The sequence below is a fragment of the Myxocyprinus asiaticus genome, chromosome 12 (assembly GCF_019703515.2).
Source record: "Myxocyprinus asiaticus isolate MX2 ecotype Aquarium Trade chromosome 12, UBuf_Myxa_2, whole genome shotgun sequence".
Taxonomy (NCBI): Eukaryota; Metazoa; Chordata; class Actinopteri; order Cypriniformes; family Catostomidae; genus Myxocyprinus; species Myxocyprinus asiaticus.
The window spans coordinates 3,350,273-3,368,219 of record NC_059355.1 but is presented as its reverse complement, the minus strand read 5'-3'; the positions used below and the strand labels follow the sequence as shown (position 1 = coordinate 3,368,219).

Sequence of the window (17,947 nt, the reverse complement as noted above, 5' to 3'; positions counted from 1 at the left end):
AGTAGTGGTGCATTGTTCTACTGTGCAGCGACACCTGCACAAATATGACCTTCATGGAAGAGTCATGAGAAGAAAACCTTTCCTGCATCCTCAACACAAATTGCAGCGTCAGAAGTTTGCAAATGAACATCTAAACAAGCCTGATGCATTTTAGAAACAAGTCCTGTGGACTGATGAAGTTAAAATATAACTTTTTGGCCGCAATGAGCAAAGGTATGTTTGGAGAAAAAAGGGTGCAGAATTTCATGAAAAGAACACCTCTCCAACTGTTAAGCACGGGGGTGGATCGATCATGCTTTGGGCTTGTGTTAATGCCAGTGGCACAGGGGAACATTTCACTGGTAGAGGAAAGAATGGATTAAATTAAATGCCAGAAAATTCTGGAAGCAAACATCACACCATCTGTAAAAAAGCTGAAGATGAAAAGAGGATGGCTTCGAGACACACCTCAAAATCCACAGTGGTCTACCTCAAGGTTTTGCCAAGGCCTTCACAGAAAATCTGTGGATAGACCTCAAAAGAGCAGTGCATGCAAGACGGCCCAAGAATCTCACAGAACTAGAAGCCTTTTGCAAGGAAGAATGGGTGAAAATCCCCCAAACAAGAATTGAAAGACTCTTAGCTGGCCACGAAAAGCGTTTACAAGCTGTGATACTTGCCAAAGGGGGTGTTTCTAAATACTGACCAATGCAGGGTGCCCAAACTTTTGCTTCGGGCCTGTTTCCTTTTTTGTTATTTTGAAACTGTAAAAGATAGAAATAAAAAAGTAATATTGCTTAAAATATTAAAGACATTTGTCATCTTTAACTTTATGCCTTTTGGAAATCAGGCCATCTTTAACTCGCTTAGCTATTCACAGCAACAGAAATGTTGATCAGGAGTGCCCAAACTTTTGCATGTCACTGTATTATTTGGTGCACAGCCATGTAAAAAGTGGAATAATGTACAGTTGCTAGTCATTATCTAAACTAATTCGGCGTGATACAAGACAACTCCGCTTCATGTCAGGGTCTTGATCGCCCTGTCGAGGTTTATTTTGTGACAATGACCAGCTGACTGTATATTATCACTTACTTATTACCCGGTTCTCTGGAATACTCGATTCTGATTGGTCAATGGTGCCATCTGGTATTTGCGAGCCTTCGTTCCTGTTCCTTGAATCACTGTCCGATCTCTTAAAGTAAGCTTATGAAATAATTTCAACTCAAATGAATGTTTCCTGTGCATTTATTTATTTATTTGGCAAGTAGTCTTGTAATAAGATTAATAATGAGCAGTCAGACAGTCGTTTATTACGAAACATCCACCAACAGAACTCTGTCGCAAACTGGAGGTGGAATTTAGCTGTTCAGCAATTTCTTTCTTCTCACATAATTACATAATTTCAACGCAAATCAATGTTTCATGTCCATTTATTTGTTTATTTGGCAAGTAGTCTTTCAATGAGCTGGATAATGACCTGTCAGATTGTCATTTGCACAGAACTCCTACGCAAACCGGAGGTGGATTTCAGCTGTTCAGCAATTTCAACACCTTGCTAAGTGCTAAAACATGCTAGCTAAGTGCTAAAACATGCTAGCAACACCTAGCTAAGTGCTAAAACATGCAAACAACACCTAGATACATGTAAGTAAAACATCCATTCCCTTGTGACCAGATGGAACACCCTAGCAACTGCCTAGCAACGCCTTAACATCTGCCTATCAACCACCTAATAATGCCCTAGCGACCACCCAGAACACCCTAGCAACCACCTAGCAATGCCTGGAGACCACCCAGAACACCCAATGGCAAATCCCAGCTGCCACTGCGTCTGAGACCATCAACCCGTGCATCTTATCACATGGCTTGTTGAGTGCGTTGCCATGTAGACATAGTGCGTGTGGAGGCTTCACGCCATCCACCGCAGCATCCACGCTCAACTCACCACGAGCCCCACCGAGAACAAACCATATTATAGGGACCACAAGGAGGTTACCCCATGTGACTCTACCCTCCCTAGCAACCAGGCCAATTTGGTTGCTTAGGAGACCTGGCTGGAGTCACTCAGCACACCCTGGGATTCGAACTAGCGAACTAGCGAACTCCAGGGGTGGTAGCCAGCATATTTTACCACTGAGCTACCCAGGCCCCCCTATCTATCTATCTATCTATCTATCTATCTATCCTTAAACTTCACACTAACAAGCTAACAAAGATGTTTTAAACTTTTAAAGCTTTTCAAACTTTCAGACTGGCTTTCTCAAGCCAACATAAAAATTTCTCCTCAAACTTTACCTATCTAGTTACATAATTTCAACGAAAATCAATTATGTCCATGTATTTAATTATTTGGTTAGTACTAGCTGTGTAATAAGCAGAATAATGTCTAGTCAGCCAGTTGTTTTCACAAAATAAACCCCTCCGCTTCGTGTCGGGATCCTGATCAATGAGTCTGGGTTTATTTTGCGATAACAACTGGCTGACTGTACATTATCCCTTACATACCGTATGTGATACAATGCTTTTGGTTACAATTATCTTACAATTTACTCTCTTTCGATTATTCAGAGTTGTAGTAACCTGAGCCGTAATAGTGAGAGTTACTAGTTCTATCTAGCTTATGCTACCCAGACAGGGCCACAAGCACCCCATCTGGAAGGGTAACAGAATCCATGGGCAGGGCCTTTGATACAAGTGACAAAACACAGAGCACAGATGCACACATACATAATCATCACAAAAGAAACAGATACAGACAGCAAGGTGACTGCAAATGTGAATGAACTGCAGTAGCTTATTAAAATGTGTGTCGGGGGAGGATGTGAGCCATTAATTGAAATGTAACACTCATATTGATCCAAATGCACATGCCTCTGGCCACTTATCCCAAATGAGTGGGAGTCACGACAGCCAAAGTGTTAACCGGGTTTCAGCACAAGCACAGAAAATAAGTAGCGATCAGTCACACAATCAGTCAGTGATCAAATGTGTTAGTGTTCTGGCAAACAGTAAGCACTAACTAGCTTTTACATTCCCTGAAAAAACTGAGGTGCTTGCCTGTAAAAAACTCTATGGTGTTCTGGTGGGTTGCCAGGATGTGGCTATGCAGTTGCTAGGGTGTTCTTGGTGGTTGCTTACTGGTTCAAGTCGAAATAGCCACCCAAAAGTCTCTACGATATTCTTGTTCCTAGATCTGGCTCGAGTCCCTTTTTCAAAGTACGTATGCAATTTTTTCATTGTCTGCTTAGAACAACAAGCTTCACAATTGAAGGTATCATATATGTCTGTAAAACAAACATTGAGCATTCATGGGTGTATAAAAGTGTTCTCATTAAAAAAAAAAATTTAAAAAAATAAAAAAAAATTAAGCTCCTCCCACCCCCTTCTGTGCAGATTTGTTTGATCAGTGACCTGTGAACATCCAAAGAGACAAATCCACCTTTATGGGCTGATTTCCCATCTACACACTCTAAAGTTTTTCAAGGGACATTAAAGAATAATGTCCAAGTGGGTTTATGGAAAATTAATGATAAACAAGAAAGAGTGAGAGAGAGAAATATGTCAGATAGTCTGAACCTTTGATTGAGAGCTGAAATTATGTGAAAACAAATTAGGAACCATTGACCCTAAGTTCCATTAGTGGACCCCAGCATTCCTGTTTAGCAGCCATTGCCACATAGTCATTTAACAGAGAAACTGTGTATGTAATTTGCTTTGCCTGTTTATGTTCTTTCTTTGATTATCAGGCATGTCATTAAAACGTACAGCACAAAGTCACAAAGCCAAACTTAATTGATTTCAAAAGGCAAACTCAAAGTGTAATCCTTGAACCATGAGTAACCATGGTAATACTAACTGAACCGGAAAACACCCTGCTTTGATTCAACACTTAACAAATCAAGGTCTTGTAGGTCGACCCACAAATCTGGGGAAGTGCCATGGTACCTTCCAGTAGTGGGACATGACTACACAGAGAGATTATTTACTGCGGAAGTAGACATAACAGCATTTTAATGTAGTGACTTCCCATTTGCCTGTGTGACCTGGGATTTTACCAATGGCAGGAGGAGTTATGTGCCTTGCTAATGGTCACAATGGTAACAGAGGCGGATTGCAACCCCAGCAACTCTCAAGGCCATTGCTACCTGGGATTGAACCTGCAACCTTTGTATTAGCTGCCCAGGCTCTTAAAAATTAGGGTACAATTTAAAGGGATAGTTCACCCAAAAATAACAATTCTCTCATCATTTACTCACCCTCATGCCATCTAAGATGTGCATTACTTTCTTTCTTCTGCAGAACATAAATGAAGATTTTTAGAAGAATATCTCAGCTCTGTAAGTCTATACAATGCAAGTGAATGGTGGCCAAGCCTTTGAAGCTCCAAAAAGGAGATCAAGTCAGCATAAAGATAATCAAGTAAAGCGATCCAGTCGGTCTGGGGTGAGAACAGGCCAAAATAAAACTCCTTTTTCACTGTACATCTTGCTATTGCAGTCTCTAGGCACAATCATGGTTTCCTAGAGATCTGAGATATTCTTCTAAAAATCTTCGTTTGTGTTCTGCAGAAGAAAGAAAGTCATACACATCTTAGATGGCATAAGGGGGAGCAGTGGTGGTTGTAGCTTGTATGGCACCCTGGGCGAATCCCCCCCACCCCCCCCCTTTCAGGGTAGAGGTCTGCACAGGCCTTAAAATGAAACCGACCCATACCCGAGACCGTGTGGCCCGACCCTACCTGGCCCGAACGATACCGTCAGATTTTAAGCCCAAACCCAACCCAAACCAGAAATCGCTTACTATCTAATTTCTTCTCCTAGCAAGTACTGTTGCAATAGGCTGTATTTTATGTAAGCATATAGGCAACATTCGTAATAGTACTGAAACAGTAAACATACACAGTTTTAACAAGGCACGGCAGCCCCTTAATACACTAGAGCAGAAGGGAAAAAAGCATTGCCCTACCGTTTATGCGCTGAAACTTCACTTAGTGCAGAACAATGTGCAATAAAATGAAATACTGCAACAGTCCCCTCTTTACAGCTTGAACTTGTTCAGAATGTTGAATCTTTGTGACACCTGCGCTGAAAACAATCTAGACTCAGCACAAAGAATGAAACAGAGCGCAGGTGTCTCAACATGCGTTTTTGACCATTTGAAGTTCTTTTTAACTTGTCACGGTGTTTAAAATATGCCGGTCCTGCACGAGATGCTGAAGAAAAAGTGAGATGTGGTGCAAATGTCAAAGACATTCATCCAGCATGTGTTGGGAACAATGGGAAAACAGACCAGATGCTCGCAAAAACACATTCGGTGTGAACGGCCCCTAACTCATCCGTTCGCATGTCTGTGAGTGAGAGCGCGTGCACGAAACAAGTTCGGTAAGCCTGTTTATTTTTTCATTAATTACAAACCTGAACCCAAAGTCCTACTTGAAAAACTGACCCGAACCCGGCGGGCCCGAGTCAGGTTGCAGACCTTTACTTCGGGGGGGGGGGGGGCAAGATGTCGGCAAGATGTCGCCCATGCCTAAATCCGCCACTGAGAGTGAGTAAATGATGAGAGAATTTTAATTGTTGGGTGAACTAACCCTTTAACATTTTGAAGTGTGGAGGTGAATAAAGAGGCCATGAACAACCTATTACCTAGTTTCAGTCTATATGGCACAACCACAGACCGCCCACAGTCCATTTACTGACCATCTGATGCATACTGCACACAAAACCGGAAAACACTTTCTCAGTCTGGCAAGGTCTAATCTAACTGGCTGCTTTACGCAATTTTACATAAGCATTTTTTATCAGTGTTCTTAGAAAGCAAAGTCTTATTTTGAAGGTACCGTGTTGATACAATAAGCGCTTTTGAAGAAAAACTATTCACTGGATTTGCTAAGGTGATTAGTGCCATCAAATCTTTGAAAAACAACCAGAGTTTTATTTTAGGGACTTAACTGCAAGTCAACAAGATATCTACAGGTATAACTATCTGTTTATGTCTGTGAAATAATAAGTACTTAATACTTTTGAAATGATTACAATTCTGTTTTCAGCCAATATTAATGGAGATAATGCCGAGCCATTATCTGAATTAATTTCTTCCATGACTGTCCATTATTGTGGTTACTGTTGCCGTTGTCAAAAGTCTGACTATGTGAGACTAGACAATATCTAACTAAAAACAATGTAGCATCACTTTAAGAGCAGGAAATTCCTAGCGCAGAAAACAATAAATACGTTTTTGCACAAAATGAGGATGGCAAACTTCACTTTGGCGCTTTCCAAGTCTTCCTTAGATATGGCAACAACTGAATTATGGTGGATTTATATGGCTCTCAATGATTTGATCTGTAGCCTATTCATTCCAGATGGAATTTTCCTGTTTTTGCATAACAGCTAATGGATGAAGTGACAGCATACTCACAGTTCCCGAGACTCCTTCTCCTGTTCTGAAAGATGAAGTTATGCAGGTGACATTTCTACTGTAAAGAAAAGCTGCTGCTGGTAGAACCTTTTCAGCAGGAAAGAGCACAGCTGGAAGTTTCCAAAAGCCTTTTTTTCCCATTTTAACCCCAGTCCAATAAAATCATGATCAGTGACTAAACACTGGTGGGAAACTTTTAATTTCAAAGAGGCATGGCTGGAGAGATGGAAGATGAAGCTAGCAACTATGGAGATGTATGGGCATGTAACTCTGTCATAATAATATAGCAGGTGGCAGGTGCCCTGTGGTTGTATCTATAATGAACTGCAGAAAACATATTTGAGGAGCTGCACATTTATATCCAATCAGTGACATGTAGGGTGGCCTATATCTACTTTTCACATTAGAAACACTCATATGAGCATGTTAACAGCCCTGTCCTATATTCATTATTTAGATCATAATGTGGATAAATGAAAGCTGCTGTACCTACTAACAGAAAGTCATTAAAAGTGGGCTGTTTCTTATATACAGCCAATGCAACTGAATCAAAAGCAAATTTTAAAGACCCCTTCACTCACCACCAGTACAGAAGTGCGCACCACCTCGGAGACGCTCTGGCGTAATTCAGCGGCGGTGCCGGGCTTACTCAGACCGCGCGTGAACTTTCGCGTCTCGGGCTGAGCCAACGAGGCCATCGCACCTCGCGTCAGTTGGATAAATGAAGTCTATGAATACATGTCACTAGAAATAACACAGGCAGTCCCGCGAGGAAGTCCTCAATTGGGACCTGTCCTTCACAACAAGATGCGACGACGCATTCCTCACAGTAATACCATGGAGCTAGACTGGTCATCTATCCACTTTGCAGCTCCATTCTTCAGTGTTGGTTTTCGCAGCGTCATATAGTCAGAGAGGTAAAGCGTTCCTGTTGCGCCGTTACTTCGTAATCGAGAGCTCCCCGGAGTCCCGCGTGCCGCTCCGTGCCAGTTTCACACTGCCCGTGAGCGTGAGTGTATGGAGTTATATTTGTGCCACAATTCTACGCGCACAAAATTATAATTTGATCGCATAAAAAATGTTCTGCGTGCGCAAAATGAGATTTTGAGCATGCCAAAAGGTATTTTGCACACAGACTAGGTAGGAGGAGGAAGCAAAATGTAAGAATTCTGAGCAAATTCACATTCAAATAAACTTTATTCAAGCGCAAAACTGATTTTCATTTGCTAAAAATTAATGTATCTTTGCAAGATGGAGTTCAAGCGTGTGCAAAATAACATTTTGTGCGCTCAAAATATCATCTCGCACCTGCACAAACATTTTTTGCATTCAAAATATGATCTTGCGTGTGCAGAATTTTATTTTTTGCGCTCAAAATATCGTCTTGTGTGGCAGAATTTTTTTTTGTGCTCTCAAAATATCACCTTGCGCGTGCAGATTTTAAAAAAAATATTATTATTATTATTATTTTGCACTCAAAATATCATCGTGCGCATGCAAAATAACTGTGTGTTTAAAATTTAATCTTGCACGTGCAGAACATTGTGCGCTCAAAATATAATTTTGTGCGTACAGAATTATGGCACATATATAACTCCATAGAGTGCGTGATGAGGCTCCCGCGCGAGCAGCGACGCCTCCTCTCTGTTTAAACGAGAATACAAACTCCAGCTCTGCTGACACTGACAGCTATCCGAGCTGAGGGGGTAGATTACTTCCAATTCAGCCTCACAGGTTATCTTGAGCTTTAGGGCTAATGTGTTTGATTGATAAATAGTTGTGCAGGCTCCAGTTTAGTTAAATATGAGAATAACTGTGTAACACTGGAAACACTCTCTATGGGGCCTACAAAAATAATGCACTATTAACCCTCCAATGCATACCTTGGGCCTTTAGTGACCCGGGACCTCATTCCACACCCTGTACATCATCTATTTTTTAGAGTTCTGCCCACACCTCTTTAGTATTCTTCAACCTTTCTCTTCTGAATAGTGTAACAAAAAAAAAGAAAAAAAAAAAAAAAAAAAAAATACAATTTAAATAAATAATAATAAATTAATTAATCAATTCTTTATAACTGCTTAACTACCAAAAGTGTGCTAAAGACCAGAGTAGTAATGTTTAACTAAACACCCATGCATTCAAGGGTTAAGGTATTATTAATAGGTTAAAATGTATTAATAGGTATTTATATGGTACTATAACAACAGTAGTTACAATAATTATAAGAAAAATGTATTATGGCACATTGCAATTCAAAGCATTATTACTGTCTTATTATTAATGCCTTTTAATAAGTGCCAGGAATTTAATTGTTCATTAAGAGGTGATATTTGCCCCCTAGAATTGCTTTTCAGGGGTATTATACAGGGGTCAAATACATAATTTTAATTAGTTTATTGAAATTGTCACTACTGTATGGTGTCTAAGCCCATTATAGGCCTAGAATAAAATGTTATGAAATATATCAAATGTTAGATAATAGATAAACACAGAGGAATTCACTCTTTTACATTTTAAACATTTGTAAATAATAGTGACTAAAGTCACGTAATACTTTTTTAAAGAGAATAATGCATTAAAATACACAGTCTGCACTGAAAATGTATTTTCATCATGTGTTATAATGCATATAGGCTTATCACACTCATTATAGTAAAGTTATAGCTAGTCGTTATAGTAATGCTTTAGAATTGTAGTTAATTATTTATGGAAAAAAAATGTATTGTGGATATCATTAAGTGATGTTACTGTGTGTTTATGAATTGCTGTTTTGAGTATTTTTTACTAAAGGTTTAGACTTCTAATTTAGATTACAGCTCTAATTAACTTCTGATCATTCTTTTAATTTGATCTTTTTAAGTTATTGATTACTCTGAATCATCTTAATTTTCATTTGTCCTTTCGATCAATACTTGAATGTCACTTAGAGTCTCTCGCCGGCCGTTATTTCAATTACGAGGATCTCACGTCACAAGTGAGCCAGTTCAATTCATAGTCAGAGGTTATAGGGTAATCTAAATATCATCTGATTTGGCTTCTCTCATAATCAGATGATACCATCGCTTAGACACGTACACACAACTTGCTATGACGGATGATTAGCAGTGACTGAAGTCTTACATGGATTCTCCTATCATTAAGCTTCAGTAATGGTCTTATCCTGGTCTCATACTTGTGGTAACAAACAGTATCTTAACACAATCTACCAGTCACAAATGATTTCGGAAGAATTCATAATAAATCAAATAATAACAATTTATTTGCCAATTAGGATATAAAACATTGTTACAAGAATTCAATCAAACCTAATTTCACATATGATCAGAATAAACAAACATTATATAAGTCAGAGAAACATACTTGGCAAATAGAACTACATATAGCGACAGTATGGGAGATCTGAATACAGACTCCTCGAGCTTCTTGCCAACTTTCCTTAAATACCCAGACAGAATAAACATTGTGTAGCAAATGGTATTATCCTTTGAACAATGATAATTTAGGGGTGAGTGGGTTCTTGACTTCCTGGGGTTTAACCTTGTTAACATACAGGAGATCATTTCAATTGTAGGTCAAGGAGGGGGATAGACCTCCAGAATTATGCAGTATTTGGCAAAGACCTTATAACTTTGTTACCATAAGTTTTATCAACATGGGAAAGAGACCATTATACCAGTCGCACAGAGACCTCTTAAATGATATCAAACACATACAGCTGCATTCTTGGTTTTCATGAAATTTGTTTGTTACATTTTCACATATACATCTTGTGTGTGTGTGTGTGTGTGGACCTTGTGGGGGAGACAAGGGGGAGAGAGAACAGGGGGCAGCAAGGCGATTTGCAATTTATCACACGTGGTGATATTCAGGTGTACATTTCAGCTTTTGTGAGAGAGTTCTATGACGTTGATTCTTGCAGAGTTCTTTGACTTTTACCGGAAATGGCACCTTTTGGGTGTAGACATCCTGGTGCCAGCCTTACAATGCTGTTGTATGTTCCTTGAATTGTGTCTTTCTTGCTGTGAGTGGTGGGATTGCTCTTTTTGAATGTATCTTAAGTTATAAATGAAGGTTTTTTGTTTTTTAAAACTGACATGCTTGTTAGCTAATCAGGAACTTCCGTCATGATGTAATCGTCCTCACCTGTTGGTAATTGTTGACTCTATATATGCTTGCTTTCCATTGTGATGAAAGTATACCTTGAAAAAGGCTGATTGATGAAACGTTGGTAAGATAAATAAAAAAAGAAAGCCTATATTTTGAGTTGTGCAGTTATACTTTCTTTTTCCAAAAATACAATTTCCATAACTTGCACCTCTGAATCTAAGGTGTGCGTTTACTTAGTTGTTATTTTCACAATGTGTATTATGAGATATATAAATACCAGTGCATTAAGAATTCCTTTCTAAATATTTAAATATACAGGTTTGACAGAAAGTGTGCCAAGCAATGCAAAGATACAAAACTCTATAATTTGTGATGTTTCATATGTACATTTTTACTTCACTGTGATGGTAACAATATAATAAGCACTAACTTAAAGGTCAAGGTTAGAATAACATGTTTTAGTGCACAGACTAGCGGTGATAGTCTCATACTGCAATTTCAATTGCTTGCACCAGTATACTACTGTAAGATGGAGTTAAATCATTTCATAAATTAACACTATCCAAATGCAAAGCATAATTTAATTGAATTCTGCAAATAACAATACACTTTTACAGTCTGCACCTTCTTATACAAATCACAATTTTCAAAATGTCTCAGCAAGAGGATAATAAAATGATTGACCACAACACTATGATTATGATTGTGTTAACAACAGAATAACATCATACAAACACTCACCCACATACACACACATATAGTACATGCACAAACACATACATACATGTGCATATGCACACACTAGGGTCTTATCTGAAAATATATTGTGCTCTTTAAGATGCATTTAAGACATGCAATGGTCAGTTCAGGTGAGGATAATATGGGACACTGTTTTAACAATGACAGTGTCTATTTAATTATCACTGACATGCCAGAGCAGTTTATTAATATTTTCCATTTCAGACCAGAGCTGCTTGCTTTATGTGTTTGTGCATAGCATAAAATGCAGCTCTTCTGTGTGCTGTACTTTTTAAAAGACTACGAACTGATTAGACCTTTACCCTTGGTCAGTTTGTAGACTCACTGTTCATAAAATGACTGGAACAGGCAAGTGCGTATGAAGATGCACATCCCCACGGGTATAGGTACAAACATGCAGCACTAAAACCTTTCACACAACCAGAGACCAGACACAAGAACAAACACAAGGATAACTGAACTAAATCAAACACATAGAAAGGTAAATAACAAGTAGGTCCAAAGCATATCATATAAGACCTTAAAAGGATCCAGAACAGTTAGTGTAGACACAATGCAGCGAGTAAAGCTTGTGAATTGTCCAGAGAGCAAGAGGTGTGACTCCTGTCTTTGTGTGTTCACACCACCTCTGAAAATGGTCTTGAGTGTCTCCCTGATGCTGAGAGATATTTTGTGCCACCAAAGTGAAAGTGTTGCTTCCTTTAAAGAAACAGATTTTGCACATATGGTTTTATGAATATTAAATGCTATGCCCACAGAGTCACAAGGCAATTTCAGTGAAATTAGGATGTCAAACAACTCAAAGTTCAAGGAAACTCCAGGTAAATTATTTGAGAAGGACATAAACATATTCTGCAGGTCTGCATGGCCAAAAATTAAAGCTTTCAGACATATTTGTGAGAGTCACTGCATAATGTTCTATTTGATTAAAATTATTAACATTAATGAGTAGCCCTCTACTCTGATGACAGGGTTCATTTTGACCATTAAGTTTCCATGACTTTTCCAGTAGTTTGTGATTACTGGATATGGATTTTTATAAAATTCAGTGAATAAAGAATGCACTCATTCAGAACAATTTCTAGCTAATATATTTTAGAGCTAAGCATGACTAGACCTGTCATATCAACAACAGAAATTAAAATTTCCATCATTTTTCCAGGCCTAAAAATCACAATTTTAAAATTCCCTGATATTTCCAGGCTTTACATGACCGTGGGAACCCTGTAATAATTAAGTGTTTACACTGGTTCAAGATTTGGAACCATTCTCCAAAATGGTCAAAATACTATGATTTATGATTTCTATCCAAAAATATGAAACCAAAACAAGATGCATAATTAACACAATAACATACAAATGCATTTTAAAAGAAGCCATGTTGAACATGACAACATTAAACTTAAAGATGGCAGTATAGCTTGTTTTCACTGTAAAGTAAGCCACTAAGACTCTTACTGTGCTTAAGATCGGGGTTAACTTTAAGACGTGTACTGTATAAGGTCCTGTCCACATCTGTTTCTCTCCACAGCATCCTGAAATAGGCTTTTTTTTAGAGCTGTGGAGTTCGAATTTAGCTCATTACCTGTCTTTCAAGGTTAAAGTTCAAAAGTCACAATCATTGGGAACAGAGCAGCGAGATCCTCCCCGACTCCCTAAATACACAGCAGAGGCCGATTTAGATCTGCTGGTACCAGCCTGACCCTGATTCTGACTGGGCCCTCCAAGACGACTGTTGTTGTTAACCTCAGCATCCATTGTTTCCGTGGTGATGACCCAGCTGGCAGGACGCCACTTCTTCAGAGCATAAGGCGTCTTTACTCGCTTCTTGATTTTGTCTCCTGATTCCTCTGTCATGTTGCCATCAGACTTGCCTGCAGCGGGAGAAATAAGAAATGACCTTGTTAAAAACTGTTCCAAAGCCTATACCTCATACAGGATTGTCACCGCTGCATTTCTGCATTTGTAGTATTTACACATCTGATGCTTTTCATTTTCTGTCGGTCGCTCCTATCACACATTAAATCACAAACACTTGCTTTGATAGACTTATATGAATGCATTCTCTGTTTTCTTTTAAAAGGGACGTACCAAATTTTGTGTGTTCTTACAGACACCTGTGGTAGGTTCAACATTTCCGAATTACTAGTAATAGCTCAATGCATATTGCTACTCTAGGACAATTAATGTTCTTATTAAATCAAGGGAAAAATAAATTGTTTTCGTTCAATTAGTTTTAATTAATATATCATGCAAATATATATAAACCCTCATAGCATTTCTAATCCTGTACGCTGCAACTATGGTGCTCCTGCAATTGGTTCAGTACTTCTCCTAATCAGCACAAATGTGCTATTCAGGTTCTGCAACTGTGGCGTCTTTCGGGTAGTGTGAAGGGGCAAAGCATTATTGTCTTTGCAGAGGTATTGCACAAACAGCGCTCACCCTTCAGCAGGGTTTTATGCTTACACACAGCCTTAACAATGCTCACACTTTTGCAAGGGTGCATCGCACAGCACTGTTTATTCTTCTGCAAGGACATTGCACAAATGATGCTCACCCTTCTGCAAGGGCTCAACAACTCTCAAAAGTCTTCCTTCTGAAAGGTATTTCAGAGTTTTTCCTGCACTGAGAAATTTCGGGCCGCCATAGCACATTTTATGACATAAAGTGCCAAAAGCAAGATCAATAAGCGCTAAATCTGAATCTCTTTTATTTGCCAGTACTTGTGTGGTACAGGAATTCACAGTACATTACAGTACCACATACACAATGCCATACATATTTATCTTTGGAGATTAATTGAGAAACAATACAGCAATGGGAAAAAACTATGCAAGTGTCTTTTGGTCCAAGTTTGAACTGCCTTGAAATGTCTGCCAGACGGAAGCATTTGGAACGAGTCATTAGCAGGGTGGGAATGATCTTTTATAATCTTTGTAGCCCTGTTAATAGTTCTGGACATGTAGAGCTCAGCAAGTGATGGAAGGTTGCAGCCAATGATTCTTTCAGCACGCTTGATGATACGCAGAAATTGTTTCTTTGATATATTATCAGCAGAGAATAACCAAACAATAACTGAAGATGTTAAAACACTCTCAATGATGGCTCTGTAAAACTGTATTAGAATGGGGTTGTGCAATGTCCAGTTTCCTTAGCTGTCTTAGAAAATACATTCATTTCTGTGCTTTCTTAATAATCGATATGATATTATTGTCCCATTTTGAAGTGTTAGAGAGGATGATGCCTAAAAATTTGCAAGATTCCACCACTTTAACTGTTGAGTCTTTGATTGGTAATGGATGGAGTGCTGGGGTGTGTTTCCTGAAGTTGATGATCATCTCAACAGTCTTAGTGGTGTTGAGGTCCAAGTTGTTGGTGCCACACCACAATGTAAGTCTCTCCACTTCCCTTTTGTAGGGACTTTCATCCATGTTATTAATGAGACCAATGAGTGTAGTGTCATCTGCGAACTTCAGTAGTTTGATCGAGGTATCACATGAAGTGCAGTCATTGGAATACAGGGAATATAGTAATGCAGAGAGCACAAATCCTTGGGGTGCACCAGTGCTGGCTGTTTGACATTTGGAGAGGTGGGGGCCAGTACGAAAATACTGTTTCCAATTTGTCAAGAAGCTGAGAATGCATTTGCAAATGGATTGATCAACATCCATATCATAGAGTTTCTTCACTAATAGACCTGGGATGATCGTATTAAAGGCTGAACTTAAGTCCACAAACAATAATCTGACATTTGTGTCTCTGAGATCCAGAAGTTGTAGGATAAAGTTTAGTGCAATATTCACAGCAACATCCACTGATTTACTGGCCTTATAAGCAAACTGCAGAGGACCCATATGAGAAGCAGTGATTGATTTCAGGTAATGTAAAACCAAACATTCAAACATTTTCATAATGACAGATGTAAGTGCAACAGGTCTTTAATCGTTATTTTGTCCTTTTTTGAATCGGAACAATAACAGAAGATTTGAAGCAGTCTGGTACTGAGTCTTGTATGAATGAATGAATGAATGAACATTACATTTATATAGCACTTTTCTGACACTATACTCAAAGCGCTTTACACAGTGAACAGGGGACTCTCCTCAACCACCACCAGTGTGCAGCATCCACCTGGATGATGCGACGGCAGCCAAAGTACACCAGTACACTCACCACACACCAGCTATTGGTGGAAAGGAGAGAGTGGAGTGATAGAGCCAATTAATGGATGGGGATTATTAGGAAGCCATGATTGATAAGGGCCAATGGGGGGAATTTGGCCAGGACACCAGGGTTATACCCCTACTCTTTTTCGGGAAGTGTCCTGGGATTTTTAATGACCACAGAGAGTCAGGACCTCAGTTTAACATCTCATCCGAAGGACAGTGCCTTTTTACAGTATAGTGTCCCCATCACTATACTGGGGCATTAGGGCCTGCACAGTCCACAGGGTGAGCACCTCCTGCTGGACTTCCTAATACCTCTTCCAGCAGCAACCTTAGTTTTCCCCAAGAGGTCTCCCATCCAGATACTGATCAGGCTTAACCCTGCTTAGCTTCAGTAGGCAACCAGTCTTGAGCTACAGGGTGATATGGCTGCTGAAACAGTGTTTTAATGTGGATGGAGATACGCAGTCAGGGCCTGCTGCCTTGTTGCAATTCTGTTTACAGAAGAGCTCGAACACCTCCTGTTCTTTAATTACTAAGGCACTCAAGGGACTTGTAGAAAATGTTGTATGAGCTTGAATAAGCATGTGAGTTAGCATAATTTTGGATGAGGTTACTGGTGGTCCACTAAATATGCTTCTCATGTGGTACGCGGATGTGCGCGGGATGATTAAAGACTGGTATCACTTGCGTGTCGCGTGATCCACCGAGAATCTCTCATGCAAATGATGCACTCTTCTCAATCCTACTACTGTATACTGGAGCATGTGCGCACGCGTCAACTGGGCTTCAGTCAATATGCAAGCTCTGGTAACAGGATAGTGAAGAGCGGGTGGGCTTCCCTCGATATCATGACGCATAACAAACCTCATGCAACTCATTTGAATTCTACATGAGAAATGGCTACAGCCCTGACATTCTGAACAGCACTGATGAGGGAAAGAGAAAACTTTTTAAAAAAGTTTTTTAATGTGTTTAGGCTATTATTTTTTCATAACAAATAAACAGTTTATTTTTTTAAGAAAGCCTACCTAACTAACAACTGAGGAGCATTCCATGGTCTTAAATATGGTAAACACAAGGGCAAGTAGGCCAAAATGTAGAATATAAATTATGAAGTTGTGTGTAATATTGTAATGCATTTCCTGTTCTAATGATGTTTGATATAAGGAAACAAACTGGCCTGGTTTGGATTCCTAAATGATTAAGAATCTGATAAAAAGAAAAACAATATCTGTTATGAAGTAGGAAACAAACATATTTACTATAGAAGCACAGAACCAAATCTGTAAAGTGGTTTACTCATGAATATTATAACTAGCCCTATAGAAATAAGGCGTTAGTTTAATTTAATTTGAGTTCAGAAGTTTCTATATGCTAAAGATTATCAAAAATAAATAATATTCATTACAAACATGAAATGCAACAACTTGTGTTAAATAGTAATTACAATTATGAAAATCAAAAAAACTGCATTGTGATGAACGTGTATGTCAGCCACCATCGAAGACCATTTTTGACCCAGGAAAAACCTTGTATTTATAAGGGTAGCATGTTGGTTTAGTCATACAAAGCCTTTGTTTGTATCATTCATTTATTTTTCTTCTTCAGATTTGTTCCTCTCCTTCTAAGTCCTGGTTGTTCTGAATTGAATTAATGGTTTTGTTTTTTGGAGGTATAGGTTTTAAATTAGGTTTCAATTTTGGGGCAAGTTCCTCTCCCCGCCGTCATCATCTTCCGGCAGATCTGACGGTTTGAGTGAGAATCTGAGCACTGAACCATAAGATGGGGCTTAACCAAAGGAAACTATTCTATAACTATATTCACATTAATTCTTATTCATTCCAAGTTTTTCTGAAAGAAAAGGGAAAAACTTGATTTCTCAAAGGGATGGAGTATCTTACACAAGAAAGAAAGAAAGAGGACTTATTTTAAGATTGCAATGCCTTAAACGCAGCGCAGTGTGATACATCATATGGGCAAAGTCAGTGGGCATGGCCATGAAGTTTTGATATTTTCATGCAAGCATGCGTTAAGTCTAGGTGCAAGTGGGTTGATGAAATCATGCGTAAAGCGCTAATGGGCTGGAAGTGGGAAAATACATTAATTCAATTCTGAGGTTTACCTCTGGTTATTGCACCGTCTGCATCCTAATTTATATTCCATTCCCTGTCAAGCAACATCAATATAAATGAAGACAGCCTATTCATAAGAATTTGGTAGTGTAAATGAGCTGTATGCAATGCTTTAGAAGAATAGAAATATGGACCATTTGTGTCTCATGTTCTTTTGTGGAATAACTATGTCCTTTCTTGAACTCTCTCCCGTTTTGTCTCCTGTTGTTCCAGTGCTATGTTGTTTAGCAGTGAAATACTACAGAGGATGTTGTGCTTCCTCCTGCATCCGGACCGCAATGAATGTTTATCAGCCTGTCTCACCTGTGGTCTTGGCACTGTTATGGGACACTTGAAACATGCTTTGCTGCTAACCCATTGTTCATTGTTTTG

At 39.0% G+C, this 17,947-nt stretch overlaps 2 protein-coding genes across 3 annotated transcripts in view; both read right to left on the bottom strand.

Moving 5' to 3' along the window:
* The window catches only part of LOC127449666 (dedicator of cytokinesis protein 9-like), a 142,327-nt gene extending 134,942 nt beyond the window's left edge, over nt 1-7,385 (bottom strand). Inside the window, exon 1 of the mRNA XM_051713218.1 lies at nt 6,984-7,385. Within this exon, the coding sequence (XP_051569178.1) occupies nt 6,984-7,100 (117 nt within the window). The 5' untranslated portion in view covers nt 7,101-7,385. The remainder of the gene's footprint in view (nt 1-6,983) is intronic.
* Nucleotides 7,386-11,075: 3,690 nt separating this feature from the next.
* Nucleotides 11,076-17,947, bottom strand: part of LOC127449669 (bone morphogenetic protein receptor type-2-like) — a 40,434-nt gene continuing 33,562 nt past the window's right edge. For both annotated transcript variants that reach the window (XM_051713228.1, XM_051713227.1), the window contains one exon: nt 11,076-13,145. In XM_051713228.1, coding sequence (XP_051569188.1) covers nt 12,877-13,145 — 269 coding nt within the window. In that variant the 3' untranslated portion in view covers nt 11,076-12,876. The remainder of the gene's footprint in view (nt 13,146-17,947) is intronic.